The sequence below is a fragment of the Piliocolobus tephrosceles genome, chromosome 16 (assembly GCF_002776525.5).
Source record: "Piliocolobus tephrosceles isolate RC106 chromosome 16, ASM277652v3, whole genome shotgun sequence".
NCBI lineage: Eukaryota > Metazoa > Chordata > Mammalia > Primates > Cercopithecidae > Piliocolobus > Piliocolobus tephrosceles.
Window position 1 is genome coordinate 74,566,818 of NC_045449.1, and position 23,290 is coordinate 74,590,107.

The following is a 23,290-nucleotide window of genomic DNA, read 5'->3' on the forward strand; positions in this document are numbered from 1 at the left end:
TAAAACATGAAACCAGTTGTTAGCAATTCTGGTTAAAGATAATTGACGTTTTTGACTAAAATGAAGTTTGTGTACGAAATGACTGATTTATGCATGCTACTCTTATTCGTATAGCCATACTATAATGAAGTTGCATGATAATCCTATTTTTTTATTTAAGGGAACATTATATTTTCAGTGAATTTATAATAATGCTTATTTCCCAGCCAATAATTATTTTTATAATTTTTAAGTCTGTCTAATTCCAATATCTGGCCAACTATGAATCTATTTTTATTGATGATTTCTTCTCTTGATTTTAGATAGTATACTATCTGTTGTGGATGAGGCATTGTAGACATTCTAGATTCTGTTATTTTCTTTTGGGCAGTTACACTGGTCTTGTAGAAGCTCGGGTATAGGACTAGGCTCTTTTGGCTTTGATCTTAGTTCTAAGGTGCGGTTCCTAATCCCTCTGGGGTGTCCATGGAATGCCTCAGATGTGATCAAGCCCTGTAATTTGGCAGGACCTGATCTCCTCTGTCTTCACAGTGGCAAGCAGATGTTAAAATCTCTCCTCTGTGTTTTCAACCTTCCTGCTGTCCTCCATGGAGATCCTGGGAATATTATCCTGTGTGTGTGCGCCCTTCAGGAGCCAGCCTCCGACTTGGGGAAGATTTTTTTTTTTTTTTTTTTTTTTGGAGACGGAGTCTCGCTCTGTCGCCTGGGCTGGAGTGCAGTGGCCGGATCTCAGCTCACTGCAAGCTCTGCCTCCCGGGTTCACGCCATTCTCCTGCCTCAGCCTCCCGAGTAGCTGGGACTACAGGCGCCCGCCACCTCGCCCGGCTCGTTTTTTTGTATTTTTTAGTAGAGACGGGGTTTCACCGTGTTAACCAGGATGGTCTTGATCTCCTGACCTTGTGATCTGCCCATCTCGGCCTCCCAAAGTGCTGGGATTACAGGCTTGAGCCACCACGCCCGGCCTTGGGGAAGGTTTACATGCGGGTTTTGGCTCCCTTCTTCCTAGGGCTTTTGCCTGCAATATCCTGGCAGCCTTGAACGTGGTCTCAGCCCAGTAAAGCTGCTGCCTTTCAGTTGCGTGCTATCCCCCATGTGACGTGTGAGTGAGGAGCACCCCTGGGAAAAGCCAGATGAAGGTGATTCATCCAGAGTTATTCTCGTTTTCCAGGGGTCGCGGCCCTTCCAGTTCCTGCCTGCATTCGTTTGTTGTTCAGAATTTTCAAATGGCTTTTGAATATTTTGTCCAGAGCTTATCATTATTGGCAAAAGGATTAGTCTGATATAAGTGATTCTGTCATTACTGGACTCCAGAAATCCTAGTCAATAAGTACATTATGGATAAAAAGACAAAGTAACATGGTTCGCATAGGACTCAGATTTGAAAATGCATTTCCTGTACATCATTTTTATCCACAGAGAGATTCTAGTTTGCCTGGGAGCACCGTAGGAGCTGCATGTATCTGCGCTGGTGCAGAGGTGTCTGGGCACAGCCGAGGAGAGCATCTGCAAGTGAAGCCAGCAGAGGAGACCACTCAGAGTGGCACTGACTGGCTCGGGGAAGCATCCGGGCCACAGGGGACACTTGATGCCATGGGAAAGGGCTGCTCTCTAGCTTCAGGCAAACGCGGGCCTCACTTTTATTTTCTCGGCTCTTTGAACAATAAAACACTGACTACTGCAGCCACAACCAAGAATATAACTTCCTCTCTGCTGGTTGAGCCAGGTATCACTTCTTGAGAGAGTGAGCGTGGCTGGCAGCCGTGCATGGGGTCCAGGACGGCCAGCTCAGCCTCCCCTCGCCCTGCAGGGCTGCAGAAGTGAGACCATCTTCACACCTCGGCTCATTGTCATCCTGGTTCTGGATCTCTCAGTTCCTCTCCCACTGCTATGGGTGCCCTCCTGGGTCCACCATCCCTCATAGAGGAGTCACTTCCACGTCTCCCCCGAAAGTACCTGACCCTTGTACTGCGCCCTCCCCTTGGGCTACTGTCCTTCTCCAGGCTTCTTTCATCGCTCACTTCCAGCCAGCGGTCCGCGAGTGTGTTTTGGAAATGTGCGTGCTTGCTCTGCACCTGCCATTATGTTTTTAAGATGTGTTATTTGTTCTTAATTTTAAAAGTAGGTGAATTGAACATTTTGTATTTCTCCTGCTAAAAATACCGCGTTGCCTTTTTCCTCTGCCGCCTTGGTTCTGTCCCACTGTATGCCATAGCCCGGGTGGGAGGGAGATGCTTTTCCTGCCTCCGTTGGCACTACATTAGAGAAGGTCTGTCCGGCTGCACACGCACTCCTAAGGACGGACTCGCCTCACACATGAAGCCAGCTGTGACCTGTAGGATTTTATGATTATGAACATGACATAATTGCGTTTGCATTTCTTTTGTGTGTCTTGAGGCGACTCATTTATTCTACTCCAGCAGGCTCCCCAGCTCACTTCCTTAAGAAAGAAAGAAGGGGCAAGTCCAGTCCACTCCTGCATCTCATTTGGAGACTGAGCTTTATTAAGCATCTCGGTGCTCCTCTCCAGGGACTGGGCTTCATGTGGCTGCAAATGGCTTCTCTCCTTTCTCCTGACAACTCCCTGTGGCAGCTCTGTAGTCTCGTGCCTTGACAGGATGGCAATGAAATTTTCTTTACAAATCTAAAACTGCCGAATTAAGGAAATCCGAGTGTACTTGTTCACCATGGCAGTCCCTGTCCCCACCTCTAACTCTTTCCTTTTTCTGCAGGTCTGTTGAATTTCCTGGGTGACTGTTCCATTCGTGCCATTCACATACATTCTTTTCTTTCTCTGCAGGTTTTGCATGCAGAAATGTGTCAGTCTGGTGCCTGGCGTCACACTGGATTTGATAGAAAAGTAAGTAGGATTTTTAAGTTCTTGTGGCTCTCTGGATCTGATGAGTTTCTTTTCCTTTTTGAAGGCTTTTGCTTCTCAGAAGTACTTTCTATCAACGTGGCATGTTCCCTTTCATGTGGCTATGTTCTTTTGTTCTCTGATTAAGGCTGTGGTTGTGATTGTCACACTGGGGCTTAGTGCAGGAGATAACCAAACATGGGCGGTATGAAAAGAAAAATAATAAAAAGCTAGATTCCTTTGAACATTTAAAACATCTCCAGACTTTAAGCCAATACAGGAACATACCACTTCGCATACAGATCATTTCTGCTGCCACTGGAACGGCAGCTGGATCATAGCTTCCTCTTACCTTATTTTCTGAAACTGTCCTTTTAATATTCTATAACTTTCCATCCCCTACCCACCTGTCTCCATCCAATTTCCATTTTGCTATCTCAGGGCAAACTGATTGCAGAACCTGAGCGATGAAGTGACGGGGTTTAGTCAGGCCTCCCATGAAGAGTCAGTGGCACTTGCCTCCCGTAATCCTTCCAGTCCCATTGGCCAACCTGTCTGTCCCTTGCTGTGATCTCTTTGGATCTGAAGTGGTGTCTCAGGACCCGGAGCGTGGCCTGCACTGCGTTGTTCTGTTTGTTTGTGCGTCGGATTCATCGTGACTCATCCTGAGTCATCCAGGCAGCATGGAAGAACTTTGGAGTTATTTTAAACCCTTTGGCTTGGAACCCCATTTCTTCTAGAATTAACATGCAAGATAATTGTTTTCTACACCTTAATATACAAAGTTGTATCTTAATGTTAGGGCCTGAATTTACTAAATTAGGCAGGAAAAACAAACCCACTTCCAAGTTTCTCTTGTGAAAACGTACTTGCCTTGTGTATCAGGGGAAAAATACAAGAATATTATGTGTCAGCGTTCACGAGGGCACGGTGAGCTCCATCGTGGTTCACTCCCACCGTGGAACGTGGCCGTGTAGCCAGTAGGAAGGCCGGGGCAGCTGCGCTGGTCCTGTTGTGGAGTGGTGCATCAGATGTGCTAAGTGAGCAGTCCCCAGCATGGGTACCTAACAGAGCGTAGTGCCCAGAGGCTTTCCAAGCAGTGCAAGCTGTGACTGAAAAGACTCTTTCCAAAGACTAAACAGGTAGCGGAGTCTCTGAGAAACATCACATGGAAAATAACTTAATATCTCACTCATAGGTGGGAACTGAACAATGAGATCACTTGGACTCGGGAAGGGGAACATCACACACTGGGGCCTATCATGGGGAGGGGGGAGGGATTGCATTGGGGAGTTATACATGATATAAATGATGAATTGATGGGTGCTGACGAGTTGATGGGTGCAGCACACCAACATGGCACAGGTATACATATGTAACAAGCCTGCACGTTATGCACATGTACTTGAACTTAAAGTATAATAAAAATAAAAATAAAAAACAATTGGGACTAAATGATCTGTGCTCCCCTCCCCTTCTGTTTGGTTTGGTTCCCTGACGAGATTTCAGGTTTGCGAAGCTGTTCATGAGATGTGTTAACTGGTCATTGCCGTGCGCTTTCTTTGGGGCTTTTATTTCCCCCTCTGTTAACAGTCTGAGTTTCAGAACTCTCTATTACTGTAACGTATGTATTGCCCCCACCACTCCTGCCCCTCCCCACACACATACCAGATGCATATCCCAAATCTGAAAATCCAAAATCAAAATACTCCAAACTTTAAAAAACAGTTTTAAATGAATTAAAAAAAGAAATAGACATAGGCGTCTTGCTGTATTGGCCAGGCTGGTCTTGAACACCTGGCCTCAAGCGATCCTCCCACCTCCACTTCTCAAAGCACCAGGATTACAGGTATGAGTGATTCTGGCCGTGCCAGGCCAAACTCGGAAACTTTTTGGGCACTGACATGCTACTCAAAGACAGTGCTCTTTGGAGCGTTTTGGACTTTGTGTTTTCAGATTAGCGATAAATCCAAAAAACTTAACTGGTAAATATAATGCAGATATTCCAAAACCTAAAAAAATTCTAAATCCGAAACACTTCTGGTTCCAAGCATTTCAGAGAAAGGGACACTTCACCTGTGCATATATATATTGTATATCTAATTTATTAAGTAAACCATATCCATTAATATTTCGGCAGTTATATTTTATCCTCGCTGGGCTAGCTTATTCAGGCAGCTCTTGGGTGAAAACTGTCTTGGCATTTTCTGTTTGTTGTGCCTCACTGTGGCTATTTCCATGGTTTCCTCGGGAGGTGGGAGGGCTGCAGTATCCTTTCTCCTCCGCCGGGTAGCGGGAGCCCGAGCCTTGCCCACACCTCCATCTCCGTGTGGGTCAGTGTCTCGTCTCCGTCCTGGACGGCTGCTATGTGCTGTTCTGTCCACCCCGGTCACCTGTGCCTGTGGCTACGCCAGACAGGGCCCTGCCAGTGCGTGTTGAGCCACGTGAGCTCAGACAGCACCACATGCTCCACGTCTATAGCACAGAAAGGCTGTTAAAAATCACGTAGAGATTACGACAAAAAATTGTTTTTAGTTATTGAGTCAAACCCCCTTATTTTACTTAAAGAGAACCTGGTATTTAGTTCACTTCAGCTCCTGGGTGGCCTTTTCTGCTTGGTTCGGGCAGGGCTGGCCTAGAGCTCAGGTCTCAGGACGGCCCCACTGCGGTCCGCCCAGCACAGGGAGGTTTTCCCTTGAACAAGATTTTGGTGTCGGAACAACCAGCTGCCTCCCATTTCTTTCCAAAACTTAAAATGTGCACAGCAACATGACATCCTAAGCGCGATTCACAAAAGAAAAAAATTGGTAAATTGGACTTCATCCAAATGTAAGATGTTTACTCTCTGAAAGACACTGCTAATATGAAAAGACAAGCTATAGACTTGGAGAAAATATTTGCGAGTCACATATCTGACAAAGAACACTTGTATCCAGAACGTATAAAGATATCTCAGAACTCAAAAATAAGGGGGAAAAAGCAATTAGAAAACAGACAAAAGACATGAAGAGACACTTCACCAAAGAGGATTTAGGGATGGCAAATATGCATTAAAACCCAGTGAGACAGCACCGTGTCCCTGTTAGAATGGATGACATTTAAAAGGCTGACCAACCCCGTGTTGGGAACTCGCATCGCAGCTGCTGGGAATGCAGAATGGTGCGGCCACTCTGGAAGAACTGTCAGTTTCTCATCAATGTCCACACACCTGCCAACATGTCCCCGCATTCCCATTCCTGGATCTGTACCCGAAAGAGTGAAATCTTAGGATCACACAAAACCTGTGCATGAATGTTTGTGGTAGCTCTGTTCGTTCCGCTAAGCCGGAAGCAACCAAACTGTCCCTTCCAGGGCAAATGGATACAGACTGTGGTGCATCTGTATGGTGGAATTCTGCTCAACAGGGAAAAGGGACAGGCTTTCTGTGTACACCGCCATTCGGGTGGTTCCCAGAAGTATCACACTAAGTGTCAGAAGCCCGTCTCCAAGGGTAGCACACGGTTCAATTCCCTTTCCATGACCTCCTGGGAAGGACAGAACATGGGGCTGGAGAACAGATCAGCTGTCGCCAGGGATTAGAGGGGTGAAGAGTGTGGCTGTGGGGCTAGCGGGAGGGGCCTGGGTGGGGCCTTATGCTGGTGTGGTTCCACAGATCCACCCACGTGTTCCAATCCATAGCATGTGCACCTGCAGAAGTCATTTTGCTGTTTGACAACTGACGTAAAAGTAATACATAATGTAGAGGAGGAAAAAAAAAACCTCACGAGAGCGAGTAGGCCGGAGAGTGCAGACCAGAGGCAGCACAGGGCTGGCTGCCAGTGCGAACAACAAGCCATGGGCCTGGGGAGCGAGGGGTGCAGGGAAACGGAGACGTGGATTTGGGAGAGGATGTGAATTCTACAGCAGTGTGCTCTGTTGTTTCTGGGAAGATACCTTCACTCTTATTATTAAAATAGAATTGAGTGAGGATTGAAAAAGAAGCAAACACCCTCCCCCATCCACCGTGGATGTTCGTCATTTTCATCAGACGCCCCTTGCCTAAATCATGACGTTAGCGTTTGCAGCCGCTCGTGTTCTTCCCAGAGCCAGTGCATCCCCTCCCTCCCCAGCACGAAAGGCCCTTCTCAGCCAGTGCAGTCGTGACTGCTGGAGCTTAGGGCAGTGTCCTCGTCTTTCTTGCATCTCCCTTTCTCCTGTGCCAGGTGATGCTACGAAGGTGGCTAAATGCTAAAGGTTTATTGTATTTTTAAATTTAAAGAGACAATGAACTGTTAATAGTAGACAGTTTTCAAAACACACCCCGCTTAGGGATTCGGGGTGTGAGGAGGGGAGTGTGCTGGGAAAAATATGGACGTTGGAGTCAGAGCAGCCCCATCCTTCCCTCCTGACCCTTCTGAGCCACACTCACTGGGCACCTCCTTGCTCTGGGTCTGTCTCTGTCCTGCAGAAGGGACACCACTCGGGTCTCACTGGGCAGCAGCAGTGCCGAGGGCATCACACGTCCTGACACGGCCTTGGCTCTCAGCCCATGTCCACCTCCCGCCAGACACTTCTGCCTTCTCAGCACTTCCCAGAGCTGCAGCTTGGATGGTGGCTGCTGTCACTCCACATTCCTGTAGTTCTGTAAGTGTCTCCCACGCCTCTCCGTCTGCCATCAGCTGAGGCACCGACTACTCCCAGGCATCATTGCCCTGCTCCCACTGCAGTTAGAGAGAGATGGCAAGGCGCCGGAGAGGCCGTGCTCTTAAAGCCCATCGCTGAGATGAATTGGCTTGGCAGGCTGTTTTCGTCCATTCTCACACTGCTATAAAGATACTACCTGAGACTGGGTGTATTAGGGTTCTCTAGAGAGACGGAACGAATAGGATAGATATAAATGTAAAGGGGAGTTTATTGATTAATATTAACTCAGACAGTCACAAGATCCCACAGTAGGTCGTCTGCAAGCTGCGGAGCAAGGAAGCCAGTCCGACTGCCAAAGCTGCAGAGCTTGGAGACCTCAGTATTAACCATCACACTGGGCAATTTATCAATACCAGAGGTTTAATTGACTCACAGTTCTGCATGGCTAGGGAGGCCTCAGGAAACTTACAATCATGGGGGAAGGAGAAGCAAGGCACATCTTACATGGCAGGAGAGCGAGAGCACGCCAGGGAAGGGGAAGTGTCACACTTTTAAGCCAGTGGATCTCGTGAGAACTATCACGAGAACAGCCACTCCCATAATCCAGTCACCTCTCACCAGGTCCCCACCTCGACACCTGGGGATTGCAATTCAAGATGAGATTTGGGTAGGGACACAGAGCCAAACCAGATCACAGTCACTGTGGGCACCTCAGTCTTCATTGAGAATAACTTCTGAAAGTGTGTGGATTTGGGACTGAGCCGCTGTTCTCTGAAAGCAGTTCAGCAAAAGCACCTGTTTTAGTGTCTTCCACTTGGAACCCACGTCACACTCGCAGGGTGAACTCCCACGGTACCTCCCCTCGTAGTGTGACAGAGGTTACATTGAATGCGAGTGGCTGAATTATGTTTATATTTTTTATGCCAGGACAAATTCCTAACTGTAGAATTATGCAGCAATGGAGAAATCCAGATCTTTGCTCCAAAAGCTGCCCAGCCACAGCTGCCACTAGCTCTATTTCCAAGTGGACGTGAGTTTTTGACTTGCGCAGAGTGACTTCTCCACTGAAAACACTATTTTTACGTTTTTTTAATTTTTAGATTTTGTTCCTCAATTATGTTTAGTCTCATAAGAAAGGTTTTTTGTTTGGTTGTGTGTGGTTTTTTTCTTGCTGTTGTTGTTGTTGTTTTCCAGACAGGATTTTGCTCTGCTGCCCAGGCTGAATGCAGTGGCACCATCTCAGCTCACTGTAGCCTCAACCTCCTGAGCTCAAGTGATCCTCCCACCTCAGCCACCCAAGTAACTGGGACTGCAGGTGCATGCCATCATGCCTGGCTAATTTTTATTTTCGGTTGTTTCGTTTTTATTGTAGAGCCAGAGTTTCCCTATGTTACCCAGGCTGGTCTTGAACTCCTGACCTCAGATGATCCGCCTGCCTTGGCCTCCCAAAGTGCTGGGATTACAGGCATGAGCCACTGTGCCTGGCCATGTCTTTTGCATATTATATTATCTACAAAGGACATGAGTTACTTTTTAAATAAGTGATCTTTTTAATCAAGTGATCTTCCTGCCTTGGTTTCCCAAAGTGCTTGGATTATAGGCATGAGCCACCATGCCCAGCCAAAGAAAAGTTTTTAAGAAGTAGATTTGATTTTGCAGTTACAAAGTGAGGCAGAAAATTCAGCACATCTATGTTTAATAGTGTCTTTCATGCTGCTGTGTTTTTTATATTCAGAGGACACTCCTATAAAAAAAAAGCCTCATTATTTTTATACTTTATCATTTTCTGAAGATTTATTCTCTAAATATGTTGATCTTGGTTACAGTGACCCCTATGGCTCAGACCGTCTTGGCCAGCCCTTCTACTACTTCAGGGCCCCTTCTTTTTTCCACGGGGGTCCCATCAGCATATGTTAACTCCCGTAATGCTAGCCCGCGTGTCAGGGGAGACAGATCCACTCAGAAAGCAGCAGTGCGGTACAGTTCAAAGACAAACAGATCATCATCAAGCTCTGCTGATGAATGTGACCCCTGTGTTCCAGGCAGCCAAGACCGAGTTCCGCCTGTTTCCCTTCGCTGAGCACGCCAGCCATGTTTGCAATGTCCTTGTGTGTCCCCTGTCCTGAGTGTGACGCTGGGTCCAGAGTGCTTGAGGATGAGCCCCCAGCACATTCCTGGCTGTGCCTGTCACCAGCGTGCCCTGAGCGAGGGAGTCACCTCTCTGACATGGAAGCCCAGAGGTTGTCTTCTGGAAGCAGACGCTGTAACCAGCTTCCCTCCTTCCAGGGCTGGAAATGTGGCAGTGTCCACTATCTCTGGAATGTCCTCTGGAGCCTCCTTGCCCATGCCACAGGGAAGGACACCATGGATAGGGCTCCCATGCGTCACAGCATGTGGCCAGCAGGGCCACGCCACCTCCCAGGGAGGCATCTGACATGCACAAAACCTTTTGAGTTTTTGTATGTTTTTTTCAACACTTTCCTAAAATGCAGTGGTCAGAAGTTAGTTGCCTGCTCCTGCTTGGGGGACCAGTCCCTCAGGAGCTTTGGGAATTGTTCCTCCCAGACTCTGGGGCTGACATTTGGAGGGTCCGCCTGACCCCTGCTCCAGAGTCAGCAGGACGGTGCTCCTCTGAGGCCACTCCTCCCATCACATGTGGGAGCAGGAGGGGTGTGGTCTCGGAAGCCGCACCCTATGATGTGCATTCATCTGAGTGGCCTTCCTGGCCTCAGGACTGCGCCAAGCAGGGCTGAGGCACTGCCTCCCTCCAGGCAGCACGTGTGTCCACAAAATTTCTAAGTAGCCAAGGAATATTTCAAAATATATACATTTTTGAATAGTTGAGAGATTTTAATACAAACATTTGCACAATATTGGCAGAGCTGTCAGTGGGTGCCAGGTGAGAGCCACACGGTTGTCTGGGTGACACCCCCATGTCCCTGCACACCATGACTGCCCTCCTGTCCACCTTGAGACGGAGCTCCGGGTTCCTTGAGTCACACCTACATTAAAACGTACGCAGTCGTCCATCACTTTCACGTCTGCGCCGGCGTGACCTCCCTGGGGAAGCGTTTGCATTGCTGCCCTTTTCGCCAAGACCCTCCCAGGAGAGAGATGACCTTTAAACCTAGAGCCAGAGAACCTGCATGGGCGTCCCTGCCTTCCTTACATGAACTGATCTTAGATCCAGGTTAATGATGGGATAATTTGTTTTTAATTATAGTTTAAAGACCGGGCAGAAACAGCCTCTCGTGCTTGGTCTGATTTCATTTATGTTTTAGCAGTTCATTACCGTAAACAGAATCCTAAGGACTGTAGACTGGGGGAGTGGAAAACCCACGACCACACGGCACCTAGAATGCACCTGTGTGACATCTCGAGTGACACACATTCGGAACAGATTGTGTGGATGTGCAGATGTCAAGGAGCCTGCAGTACCTGTGTGTACACTAGCTGGGGTTGGACTTGATTTACTCTTAGCTTTTGCCAGCTTTTTAGGGATTCTGAAGAACTAGTTTTGCAGTTTCGTTCTTTTGTCTTTACTCACGACGTAGAAATTTCATGCCCTCAAGAACACCTCTGTTGCCACTAAGCATGAGGATGACGTTGGTTCCTGGGTCCCACCTGACTAGCGTGACAAGTCACGTGATGCAAGGAGACTAACGGGCCTGTGCTCTTGGGCTTCTTGTTTCCGTCAAGCTTCATGACCTGCAGGAAGTAAAACCAGGTCTGCCTCATGCTCTGCACACCCCTTCCCTGCCCGGTGGCCACTCTGCACACCCCTTCCCTCCCCGACAGCCCTCGTTGGGAGTGTGTGAAGGATGGTCCTGAGTGCAGGCTGTAGATGCCAGATGGTGATCAGCACGCACGTGTCAGATGGGCAGGTGTGTTTGGCACACAGAGACCTGCACGACAGGCACCTGCGCCGTGCCCATGTATCCTTGCCTGCTGCCATCTGAGAGGATGTACCCTCGTCCTACAACGCCTGGCCCTTGGTGTGCCAGGTCTGTGAGGCCAGAGCTCTCTAGGGGTCCGTGTCGGGGCCATCCTGAGCAGTGAGACACCGTGCTGCTAAGCGCACAGCAGGTGGCCCCCTGGCCGAGAGCCTCAGGACCCCGCTGTCTGGGGTTTGGGGGCTGAGTGTGGCACAGCACCACTTTCATGCCCTTTGGAAGGCCCGGCTTTTGTGACCTGGCCTCCTCACCAGCTCAATGACAGGTTCATGGCACAGTGTCCCTGCTGCCCCCAGACGGTCAGAAATCCAACCCGAATCCTGTCATTATCCTCGTCTTTGTCAGTACTGGAGACATGGGGTGGTTTCGTTCCTCAGAACTGCCACATGATACGTCTTCCATAATAAACGCGGTTTATTTCAAACAGCGGCGCTCAAAATCAAGGGTCCTCAGGAAATCCAGTATTAACCCCTTCCTAGCTTTCGCCACTCTTGTCAAATGGGCAAAACATGTTGTTTAGCATCTCAGCACACGACTAGAGAGAAGATCGGGCAGTTTGTGCATAATTATTTAGCAGTCTTTAAAGCTAGGGGAGGAATTTGCTTTCTAATTAAGCTGCTGTGTCTGGAAGTAAATTATAGTGAACCTTCCTCAAGCGACCCCCCAGTTTCTAATTATCTACGCTAACCTAGCAGCTTGATGAATAAGCCTGTTGCTGCTGCAGTACATATTTATATTCCAAATCCTTTGAGACAGTGGCAATAAGATCCATGCTTGGAAATTAAGGGACATTTTTCAGCCCTGAAACAAAGTAATGAAACGCTTAAACAGTGCTAGAAATATTAGGGTTTTCAGAAAGCTCCGGGGAACCTGAGAGATGTGAACCTGTTCCACGAGGCTGCTAGTTAGTATTCTGATCACTGAAGGCTCAGAGCGTACCCAGAACTCACTCATGATTAACATTGATTGTGTACACAGCATATTCTAAACCGCTGACAATCCAGCGTCGTGAATAAATGAGTTTCCGTGTGCTGCTGCTTCGGAGGCTCTGGTAGCATGGCCGCCCCTGTGGACCGGGGACAGCAGGCGCAGGGCTGCAGCCCTGCAGCCCTGAAGCTTGGGTTTGACTCTGGCTCTGAAACCTTCAGCATTGTGTTAGCTAATCTCTGGTTCCCATCTGGGGGAATTCTGTCTAATCTGAGCCTGGGAATGCAGTACGGAAAACGTAAGGAGACCCGGGAGCCGCTGCCTGAGAGCACGTGGCTATCCATGCTTCCTTGGGAATGATAGTGACCCTAGGAACCATTTACTGAGCCCCGATGGTGCCAGGCACTGAGCTGAGGCCTTTACAAACACTACCTCTTAGTCCTCCCTAGAGCCCTTCAAGGATAGGTGCTGTTACCTACCTTTTAAAAGATGGGGAAACTGAGGTACCCAGCAGGCACGGGGCCTGCCGATCACCATACCATTAGGACAAGCTGGGACAGGGATTTGCTGGCAGCCTCCCTGGAGCCTGCATCTCCTTCCCCTCAGCATGAGCTGTGTGAACGGAGCACAGGATCCTCAACAGGAGCCAGGCCTCTAGACAGTCTACACAGGGCTGGGCAAGGGGCGGCATTCGTGTCAGAGGCACAGCGGCTGGGATTAGAATTCACTTCACTGAGGCAAGTCATACACATGGATTATGTTTGAAAGGAAAACTTATCAAAAGATTCCAGTCTTGATTCAAAAAGTACCTTTCTTTCCAACATAAATATACAATATTGGCGGGTGAAGGTGAAAATCAGTAATTCATTAACGTCTGCCAGTCACTGCTGAGATGAGTAACGAGGCACTAGACGCTGACTTAGAAATGAAGTGGTAGAAACAAAACCCGAGAGATCGCCGAGCGAGGGGGATGTGAGTAACTGGCGGAAACGTGGCACTGCCGCCACCTAGCAGAAGAGCGCCCCTGCCTGCCCGAGCACAGCCTCCTCACTGTTCCCGTGCACCCCACACCAGGGCACACGGAGCTGCACTGGGGTCCTTATGCCCGGGCACCTCTCATTCAGGTGCCCCCACGTGCAGAGGGAACACGGGCACCGGGTCCCCTTTGTGTTCAATGCACACCCCAGCAAGACCCCCGTAGCTCATCCGGGTCCGCAGGCATGGAGGAGGCTCAGTTCTGAGATGAAATTGCAGACGTGCAGCCAAGGGGGAATGTGAGAGGTTCAGAGGTCACCCCAGGGAACCTGCACACGGCACGGAGATCTTCCATTTCCTTCACAGTGGTTCCCAAACCCTGGTCTTTGTCATCAGAACAAAGGCCTGCGCAGCAGAGCACGGAGCTGTAACATCTGTGGCACTCACTCCACCTCCTCATGGCTAGGCACCTCCTAGCATCCTAAAGAAAATGTGGGCTGGGCACGGTGGCCCACGCCTGTAATCCCAGCACTTTGGGAGGCTGAGGTGGGCGGATCACGAAGTCAAGAGATCAAGACCATCCTGGCCAACATGGTGAAACCCCACCTCTACTAAAAATACAAAAATTAGCTGGGCGTGGTGGCACACGCCTGTAGTCCTAGCTGCTCAGGAGGGTGAGGCAGGAGAATCGCTTGAACCCAGGAAGCAGAGGTTGCAGTGAGTGAGCTGAGATCAGGCCACTGCACTTCAGCCTGGTGACAGAGTGAGACTCCATCTCAAAGAAAAAGAAAATACATGTGTCTGGATGTCTCTAAAGGAAGCCTTCGCTCTGCAGAGATGCAGGGGCACAGGTTGATTGGAGGGCAGCTTCCGTTCGTTGAAGGCAGGCTCCCAGGCGCAGAGTGAGGAAGAGGCCACAGTGAGGCTGAGCGTGTACCTGGCCAGTGCCCCTCGGCCGTCCTTTCTGGTGTTGGCATTTGCTCTTGTGTAGGAGTCGTCTCAGACAGCTCAGTACCTATGGGGGCAACGTCACTGCGGCCACATGACTGGGATGAGGCTCAGTCCCCGTCGATGCCTCTTTTCCAGACGTGTCGTAGTTTGGCAGGTGCACCTCCCTCTGTCCAGTCTGCCATTCCTCCTTAGCTTTCCTTGAGAGTCTGTTGCTCCAGCTCCATTGCCCACACGGCCCTTCGGTTCCTCGCAGCCCCTGGTTCTGGTGGGGTGCCTGGAGTGCCTCCTCTGGCAGGGGTGCCTCCTTGGATCTGTTTATCCTGCAGGACTCAGCACCCCGCCGTCGTTCCTATGTGCGTGGCTGCAGACTTGCAGTTGGTGATAAAGCAGTGTGGCGTGAGTCGCCAGCACAACCGGGGGCCCCAGGTGTGTGGCAGCTTTTCCAGTCCTCATCACAGCTGCCCGGCGAGCAGCCTCTGAGGCTGTCTCCATCTAAACTTCTGGAAACTGAGGCAAGGGAGTTGGAAGAACTTGCTGAGAGTCAGAGTCACACGAGGGTCCCCTATCGGTGGTGGAGCCCGTGTCCGCCCCCACCCGCCTCTGCTGGCTTCTGAGTTTGCTGCTCTGTGCTGCATGGTCTCCTCTATCGGAGCCTGGTCGCTGCGGCCTGTGGCCCTTCAGAGAAAGACCTCCTGGTTCTGACGTGCGTGTGTCTGCTGACCTCGAAGCCAGTGTGTCGTGCGTGAGCGGCCAGTTCGTCACCTGAGGGGCCTCGGGTTCCAGGCTCCAGCGCACTTTCAGACCCCGCATGTGTTTCTCTGCGTATTTGTTTATTCCCTGTTCATTCAGCAGACGTCCGCCGTGGTCTCGCTGTGTGCTAGGGCCTGTCCTAGGCTCTGGAGCCAAGTCCTCACTCGTTAACTTACATCCTGATTAGGGGAAGAAACACGTGAGAGGAGTGTGAATGTACCAGGAATGCCATGTGATCGCATGCAAGAGTGCCTGGATGCTTCTTTGATTGGGCAGCCCGGTGAGGGCCGTGAAGAGGCAACACTGGAACTGAGACCACCTGGCCAGATGGGAGCGGCCATGCCAGGACCAGGGGGCAGTGTTCCAGACGGGGAACCCCACAGCCTGTGACGAGGCATGAGCTCGGGCTGTGTGGCAAGGGCCTTCTTTGAAAGAGGCATATGTAGCTTCAGTATTTAGAATTAACACCGCTAACCTGGCAGCCCTGAATGGGTCTACAGGGGCCTATGTGAGTCTGACTCAGACCACTGCATCAGATGGGGAAACTGAGGCACTTAGGAGCTTGATGGCTACCTACAAAGGACATTTTGCTCCGTGAATCAGTGGTGTGACCTGCAGTGGCCACGGAAGGAGTGGCGGCACAAGCCTGACTAGTGACTTCGTGTGCAGAGGGAGCGGGGAGGACTGACGGCCAGCAGGAGGGCCATGGTGTTCTCACCTAAGAAGGCAGGCGAGCACTCCTTTTGCTAGAAGAGGCTAAGAGATCTCTCAGCTTATTTCTATGGATGATAACCCAAACAGATTTAGTGTGGCTGCGTGTATAGCTGCTGTGTCTTATAGCTGTTTTTGGAGACCAGAATGTGCCTCCCCGAAATATGAAGGATTGTTGGGCTGAAGACAATTAAGAAGCAAGTGCAAGAGAGCTCCTTGCCTGCCCTGTTTCCCTAAAGCAAGACACAGATCTACAGAGACAAAGGCATCCTGTCCCACGCCTGTCCCAGGGAGGACAGCAGTGAGCCCCGAAGACAGCTCCAGGCCCACGCGGAGGTGTTTCCTTCATTTTATAGATGAAGTGACTGAGTCTCAGAGAGGTTAACTAACCTGCCCAAAGTCACACAGCTAGGAGTGGCCGAGCCTGGAGGACTCCAGCCTGGGTCTGTGTGATGCCACCCCCAGCTCTGCACCGGCTCGCACGCGGGAGGACGTCCATGCCTTCATGTCCCTCCACGTGTTTGTGGGTGCGCATTCTGAGGAAAGTGGCATGAGTTTTATGCATCAAGATGCCTGGTCTCAAAGGGCAGGTTCCATGTGGACCTGACAAAAAGAGGGGACGTGTACAGCATGGGAGGAGAGACTGGAGGGGACGTGTACAGCATGGGAGGAGAGACCAGTCATTTTGACCCAAGCCCTGGGTGCCCTGTGGTAGGAGGAGTGCTGACCTTCTGTGTGATGCATGCGCACCAGGAGAACCTCAGAGGATTATCCCAGAAATCAGGCATAACCACGCAAGGCTGGCTGTATTTGGAAACTCTTTCCTGGGGTGTTTTAACAAATTCACAGGAAGAGACAGAATTTACAACCAGGCTAGGAAGTGACTCTGGGATTTCAGCATCTTTTCAGAGGCAGAAAGATCCAGATGAGCTCAGGACAGTCGGGGGAAGTTGGTGGCAATCTCTGTCAGAAAACTGGGGCGTGTTCATGAAAGATACTTCCACGGCAGGAGAGCTCCACACCATCCTGAAAGCTCACCCTCCCCTCCTCCCACCTTCCTACCCTCTTTAGGCCAGATATTTGCAGAGAAGCTCCCGGGTGAGGTGCAGCGTGCAGGTGAGAGGGGTGTCTGGAGACAGCCTGGAGGCGGCCAGTGCCCTCCAGAGGGAAGTGCTGCCTACCCCGGCTCCGCTGGAGCCTGTGCTCCTTCCCCTTATTTTAGGAGCTGCCTTTCCCGATGTGGCCAGCCTTTCAGCAGCTTCTCAGGAGGCTCTGCCTGGAGGTGGCTTCTCCCACGTGACTGCTGCAACTGCCTCTCAGGACAGGTCTGTCTGAAGGTCGGCCCTGACGCTGGGAAGCCCATGGAAAATCCGCGTTTGCAGGAGTGCTTCAAAAATAAACATGGGCTCAGATGTCTTTCTGAAGGGCTTTGGAATCTGCCCGTTTAATAAAAAAGAATCTGCTCTTCATTATGTCATCAACATGTTGGATAAGAAAAGGGGGAATTACCCCTCGCCTCGCTGTTGCCCCATCTCCCTCTTTGGTTTTTGTTTGCAGCCTCCAGAGTGGCCGTTCCCGTCCATTGTTGTTGTTGACTGACTCCAGGAAGGGGCAATAATTTCTCGTTCTATCATAAGTCAGGTAAAAGGTGAATTATCTCCTGTAATATTAACTCTGCTTACTGTTAAGTCAGGGAAACTTCCTCCAGAGTTCAAACTTACATTTACTTCACAAGTAAAGATGAGCAGAATTCTGTACTAGGGGAGCCGTTAAATGCGGAAAGACAGGATCCAAAGAGATGGTAGCACTGTGCATATGAACCATTTGATTTAGAAACCGAGCAGAGATTTTTAAAAATCGTTAAAAAAACAAGCCGCCTCTGGTGGTTTTTAAAAGACCAGTCAGCTTATGCAGAGGTGGAATTATGGAACTTCCTAGTTTCTAATGTCTCTCAGGTGCCATATTCACACCAAACCGTTTCGATAACCCTGAGCCAGTATATCCTCCTGGAGAAATTGACAGCTGCTTCATTTAAGTCAATGTTTCTTCAGATTTCAAGTCATGGTTGATTAGTGGCTATGACACCAGTTAGATAGGTCACAGCCAGCATTTTAAAAAAGAAAATCTCATTGTTTTCCTAGTAAGACGAGTGTGCCTTGGTTCTGTTGCTGGAACATGTTTCTTTTTGTTTGTTTGTTTTTGTTTTTGTGTTTTGGACGCATGGAGAGAGTATGAAACTGTGAATATATATCTTTATATGTGGTTGTGCATGTGTGTTTGGTCACCAAAAATAGTCCTAGGGCTCATGATCAAAAAAGTTTGAAAGCTTATTATTTAAATGATCTCTATTCTTATGTTAATTGGGAACCTAGACACGCTGACCACCTTAATGGCCTGTACTTGAGTTCGCATCAGTGTTGTGAATACCTCCTCCTTTTCTAAGAACAACCTTGCCCCAAATCCCTGCTCTACCCTCATCAGCCTTGTGCCATATTATGGTTTCCTATAATCTGTCCCATTTTTAATTAAGAATATTGCATATACATATATCTTTTTTCTTTGATTTTTTTTTCTTTTTTTAAAATTTTCTTTGCTTATACATATATCTTAACAGCCTCTTCTTGTTGAAGAAATAATTTGGACAAGTTTTTATATTTTACTCTGAAAGCTCATTTCCCTTTTGACCACATGCATTCACTGTCCGAACTGAAGAAGGCCAGATTAGCCACATCCACTTACCCTTCCTGGGAAAATGAAGCAAACCTTTTATCATCAAGATATGTCACCCTTTATCTCGGGTAATGCCTTTTGCCTTAGAGTCCACGTTTTTATAGTGTCATAGCTAAATAACTGTCTCTTGGTTAGTGTTGGCAGAATGCATCTTTTTTATCCATGTATATATAAGGTATATCTCTTTGTCGGCAATATAGTTAGCTTTTATGTAGTTTTGTCTTTAAAAAGAGATGGAAAATGTTTGGTTTTAATTATTTAGTTTGTTTACATTTAGTGTAGTAATTGACATATTTGGGTTTAAGTCTGCCTCCGGTTTACTTCATCCTTTCTTTTCCTATTGCTTTTTATTCTAGCCTCCCCCCGCCCCTTTTTTCTTTTTTGAGATGGAGTCTCACTCTTGTCGCCCAGGCTGGAGTGCAATGGCATGATCTCGGCTCATTGCAACCTCTGCCTCCTGGGTTCAAGTGACTCTCCTGCCTAAGTCTCCCAAGTAACTGGGATTACAGGCACGCACCACCACACCTGGGCAATTTTTCGATTTTTATTAGAAACAGGGTTTCACCGTGTTGGCCAGGCTGGTCTTGAACTCCTGACCTCAGGTAATCCTCCCACCTCATCCTCCCAAAATGCTGGGGTTACAGGCGTGAGCCACCATGCCCGGCTAAGCCCCCTTTATTTAACCTTTCTTTTTTCTCCTCCCTTAGCATCTTTTGGGTTGATTTAGCAATTTTATTACACTTTCCTTCTCTTCTGTTGGCTTGTTAATTTTATATTCTTTTACTATACTTTGAGCATCCTATTTTTTCCATTAACTGCCAGATACTATATTCCTTAGACTTTGCAGGCCATGTAAGGTCTCTGCCTCATATTCTTCCTATCGTTACAATGCTTTAAAAATCTAAAAACCGTTCTTAGCCTGGAGGGCTTAAAAAAACCTGCTGCTGGCTGGATAAGGTCCTTGGGCCATAGTTTTGGTTAACTGCTTTAGAAACTACAACGTGCATGCTACTAAAATCTAATCGAAGCCTGGCACAGTGGCTCATGCCTGTAATTCTAATGCTTTGGAAAGCTGAGGCAGGCAGGAGGATCACTTGAGGCCAGGAGTTCAAGACCAGCCTGGGCAATATGATAAGACCCTATCTCCACCAAAAAAAAAAAAAGTCAGGCATGATGGCATGCACCTGTAATCTCAACACTTTGGGAGGCTGAGGCACGAGAATTGCTTGAGACCAAGAGTTCAAGACCAGCCTGAGCAACATAGCAAGACCCCAGCTCTACAGAAAAAATTAAAATCAACTGGGCCTGGTGACGTGCCCCTGTAGTCCCAGCTGCTTGGGAGGCCGAGGTGGGAGGATCACTTGAGTCCCGGTGGTTGTGGCTGCAGTGGCTCGTGACACACCACTGCACTCCGGCTTGGGTGACAGAACAAGACCCCGTCTGCTAATAGAAACAAAAACAGAGTCCCCTTTAGTTTAGTACAGATCTGCTGGTAAAAAGTTCTCGTTTTTATTTGTTTGAAAATGCAATCATTTCTCCTTTGTTTTCACATTTTCAAATCAACATCATTGAGGTGCATTCAATAAAACACACCCATTTAAACTGTAACATTGATGAGTTTGACAGACCACTGTGCCCGCGGAGCCACGCCACAGTCAGGGTATATCACGTGTGTCCCCTTGTACCTGTCCCAGTTAATCCCTCTCCATTAGATTTGACGTTTCCAGAACTTTCTGTAAACAATGCTGAAGTATGCGCTCTTTTCTGTCTGCCTTCCTTGGCTCAGAATCTTGCCTTTGAGATTTCTCCTTGTTGGGAGTATCAGTAGTGTATTCCTGTTCGTCGTAAGTAACAGCCCATCATCCTGTGTGTCACAGTTTGTTTCACCTGTTGATGCATGTTTAAATTGTTTCCGTCCTGACTGTTATGAACAAAGCTGCTATAAATATTCATGGGCAAGTCTTTGTGTGGGCATATATATTCATTTCTCCTGGATAAATACCTAAGAGTGAATGGCTTGGTCATATGATAGGTGTACATTTAACTTTATAAGACATTGCCCAACTGTTTTCCAAAGTGGTTTACTGACCTGAGTTCCTGCCAGTAGTAACAGCGTGCCAGTCATGGTGCATCCATGTCGACAGTTGGCATTCTGTCTTTTCATTTATTTTATTTTATTTTTTGAGATAGAGTCTCGCTTTGTTGTCCAGGCTGGAGTGCAATGGCACAATCTCGGCTCACTGCAACCTCCGCCTCCCAGGTTCCAGCAAATCTCCTGCCTTAGCCTCTTGAGTAACTGGAATTACAGGCGCGTGCCACCACGCCCAGCTAATGTTTTGTATTTTTAGTAGAGATGGGGTTTCACCACGTTGCCCAGGCTGATCTTGAACTCCTGACCTCAAGTAATCCGCCCGCCTCGGTCACCCAAGTGCTGGGATTACAGGCATGAGCTATCATGCCCAGCCCTCTTACCGAAGTATAACACAATATCATTATTATTTTAATTTGCACTTGCTTAATGATGCCAGAGCACCTTTTCCTGTGCTGCTGTTGGCCATTAATTTATATTCTTTAATAAAGTGGGTGTTCAAGTTTCTTGCCAGTTTTCAAATTGCGATGTTTGTCTTCAAGAGCCCTTCATGTGTTTTGGACACAAGTCTTTGTCCTATCTATATATTGTGAACATTTTTGTTCAGTCTGTGGCTTGTGTTTTTATTTTTGAAACAGTCTAGGCCGGGCGCGCTGTGGCTCAGGTCTGTAATCCCAGCACTTTGGGAGGTCAAGGCGGGCGGATCACGAGGTCAGGAGATCGAGACCATCCTGGCTATCGCGGTGAAACCCCGTCTCTACTAAAAATACAAAAAGTTCCATCTAGCAGTGAGCTAAGATCACGCCACTGCACTGCAACCTGGGCCACAGAGCAAGACTCCATCTCAAATACATAAATAAAACAGTCTTTTGAAGAACAGAAGTTTTTCATTTTGGTGAAGTCTGATTTCATCATGTATTTTATGATCTGTGTCTTACCCTAGGGTTGTGAAGATTTTCTATTTCCTAAAACTTTGAGTTTTAACATCCATGTTTATGATGAACGTAGTGAACGATGATGAACTTTTAAGTCTGTGATCCGTTTCAAGTTGTGTTTTTAATATAGTATGCAATAAGGGTCAAGCGTAGTTGTTTTCCATATAGATACCAAATTGCTCCATCACTATTTGTGGTGGAGGCTGTCTTTTTGTCATTGAATTTCCTTGGTGCCTTTGACAAAGATCATTTGACTATAACTGTATAGTTGTATTGATCTGTGTGTCTGTCTTTATTGGCATAAGGATAGGAATACCACATTACCTTGATCACCGACTGTAGCTTTATTTTAAGTCTGTTTTTGTTTTTGTTCTGTTTTGTCAAAATGGTTTTGGCTACTATAGATCCTTGCATTTCATATGAATTTAAAAATCAGTTTATCAGTTCTAATGAGAAGCCTGCTGAGATTTTGATTGGAATGACATTAAATCTAGATCAGTTTGAGGAGGATTGCCATCCTAGTAATATGAAGTCTTCTGACCCGTGAACGTAGTGGCTTCATGTTCCACGATCATCACATACTGGTTTAGTTGTCTTGGTGCCTTATAGCTTTATCTGTACATGTCTTACAAATATTTTGTTAAATTAATGTCAGTTTAAAAATTACTTAGTACAGCATATAGAAATGTGATTGATTTTTGCATAGTGACCTCATTTCCTCTAACCTTGCTACATTCATTTACTGGCTGTGGGAGCTGTTTTACAGGTTTCTTAAGATCCTCTACGTATGTAATTATATCATCTGAAAATACATACAGTTTGAATTCTTTATTTCCAATGTTTATGTCTTTAATTTCTTTCTCTTGCTTTGTTGAACTGCCTGATGTCTCCAGTATAATGTTAAATGGAAGCAATACAGCTGGCTGTTCAATCCCTAATCTCAGTCAAGGATCAATGACAGGGAAACATTTTGTCTTAACCTACTAAGTATGATATGTGCTGTGAATTTTTCATAGGTATCCGTTATCAGGTTGAGGAAGTGCACTTCTAGAACTAGTTTTCCGAGAGTGTTTTGCATGAGTTGGTGTTGGAATTCGTCAACGGCTTCCTCTGTGTCTGTGGAGGGGATTGTACAGCTGTTTACCCTGTAAAGATGGTTCATCACATGAGTGATGTCAGATGTTAAACAGTCTTGCATCCCTGTGGTAGACCCCACTTGCTCATGGTATATTACCCTTTGATATATTGCGAGATTTTTCTTGCATTTCATTGAAGATCATCTCACGTATGTTCTTCTCTACCTGTGGGACACAGCCACGCCCTCTCCAACAAGGCCTCAACCTCCCTCTACCCACGGGACACAGCCACGCCCTCTCCAACAAGCCTCAACCTCCCTCTACCATATGTATAATGTGCGTACTTTATACATATGGTTTCAATGCAGCGTTCATTGAGAAGCTGGATGAACCCATCGTCACGCTTGTGCATGTGCTCCGATTGCTTTCAGTAACTCTGTGATCCGCGGCCCCCCGTTATTCCAGCCCCCACCGTGGAGAACCCCTAGTCTGAGATACATATGTATAGCTTTCCTCTTACTAGCAATCTCACCATTATGCACTGACCTGGATTTTCGAAAGAATTATTTCCATAAAGAAATTGCTCAGTTCACCTCCCTGACCTTGTCATGGAACCTTTGTAAGTAATGAATTATTTGCAGTAAGTAAGTGAACCAGCCCAAACTTCTCTACACTGTCATTTTCTTTTTTTTTTTTTTTTTTTTTTTTTTTTTTTT

The 23,290-nt window shown here is 47.7% G+C and overlaps 1 protein-coding gene and 1 long non-coding RNA gene across 4 annotated transcripts in view; one reads left to right on the top strand and one right to left on the bottom strand.

Moving 5' to 3' along the window:
• The window catches only part of RPTOR (regulatory associated protein of MTOR complex 1), a 399,056-nt gene that overhangs the window by 234,529 nt on the left and 141,237 nt on the right, over positions 1-23,290 (top strand). For all 3 annotated transcript variants that reach the window (XM_026455870.1, XM_026455869.2, XM_026455871.1), the window contains one exon: positions 2,798-2,857. In XM_026455870.1, coding sequence (XP_026311655.1) covers positions 2,798-2,857 — 60 coding nt within the window. The remainder of the gene's footprint in view (positions 1-2,797; positions 2,858-23,290) is intronic.
• Positions 13,153-17,147, bottom strand: LOC111542322. The gene is made up of 4 exons (XR_002731509.2): positions 16,473-17,147; positions 16,135-16,347; positions 15,752-15,977; positions 13,153-15,212 (listed from the first exon to the last, which is right to left on the bottom strand). It is a non-coding gene; the product is annotated as an uncharacterized LOC111542322 (long non-coding RNA).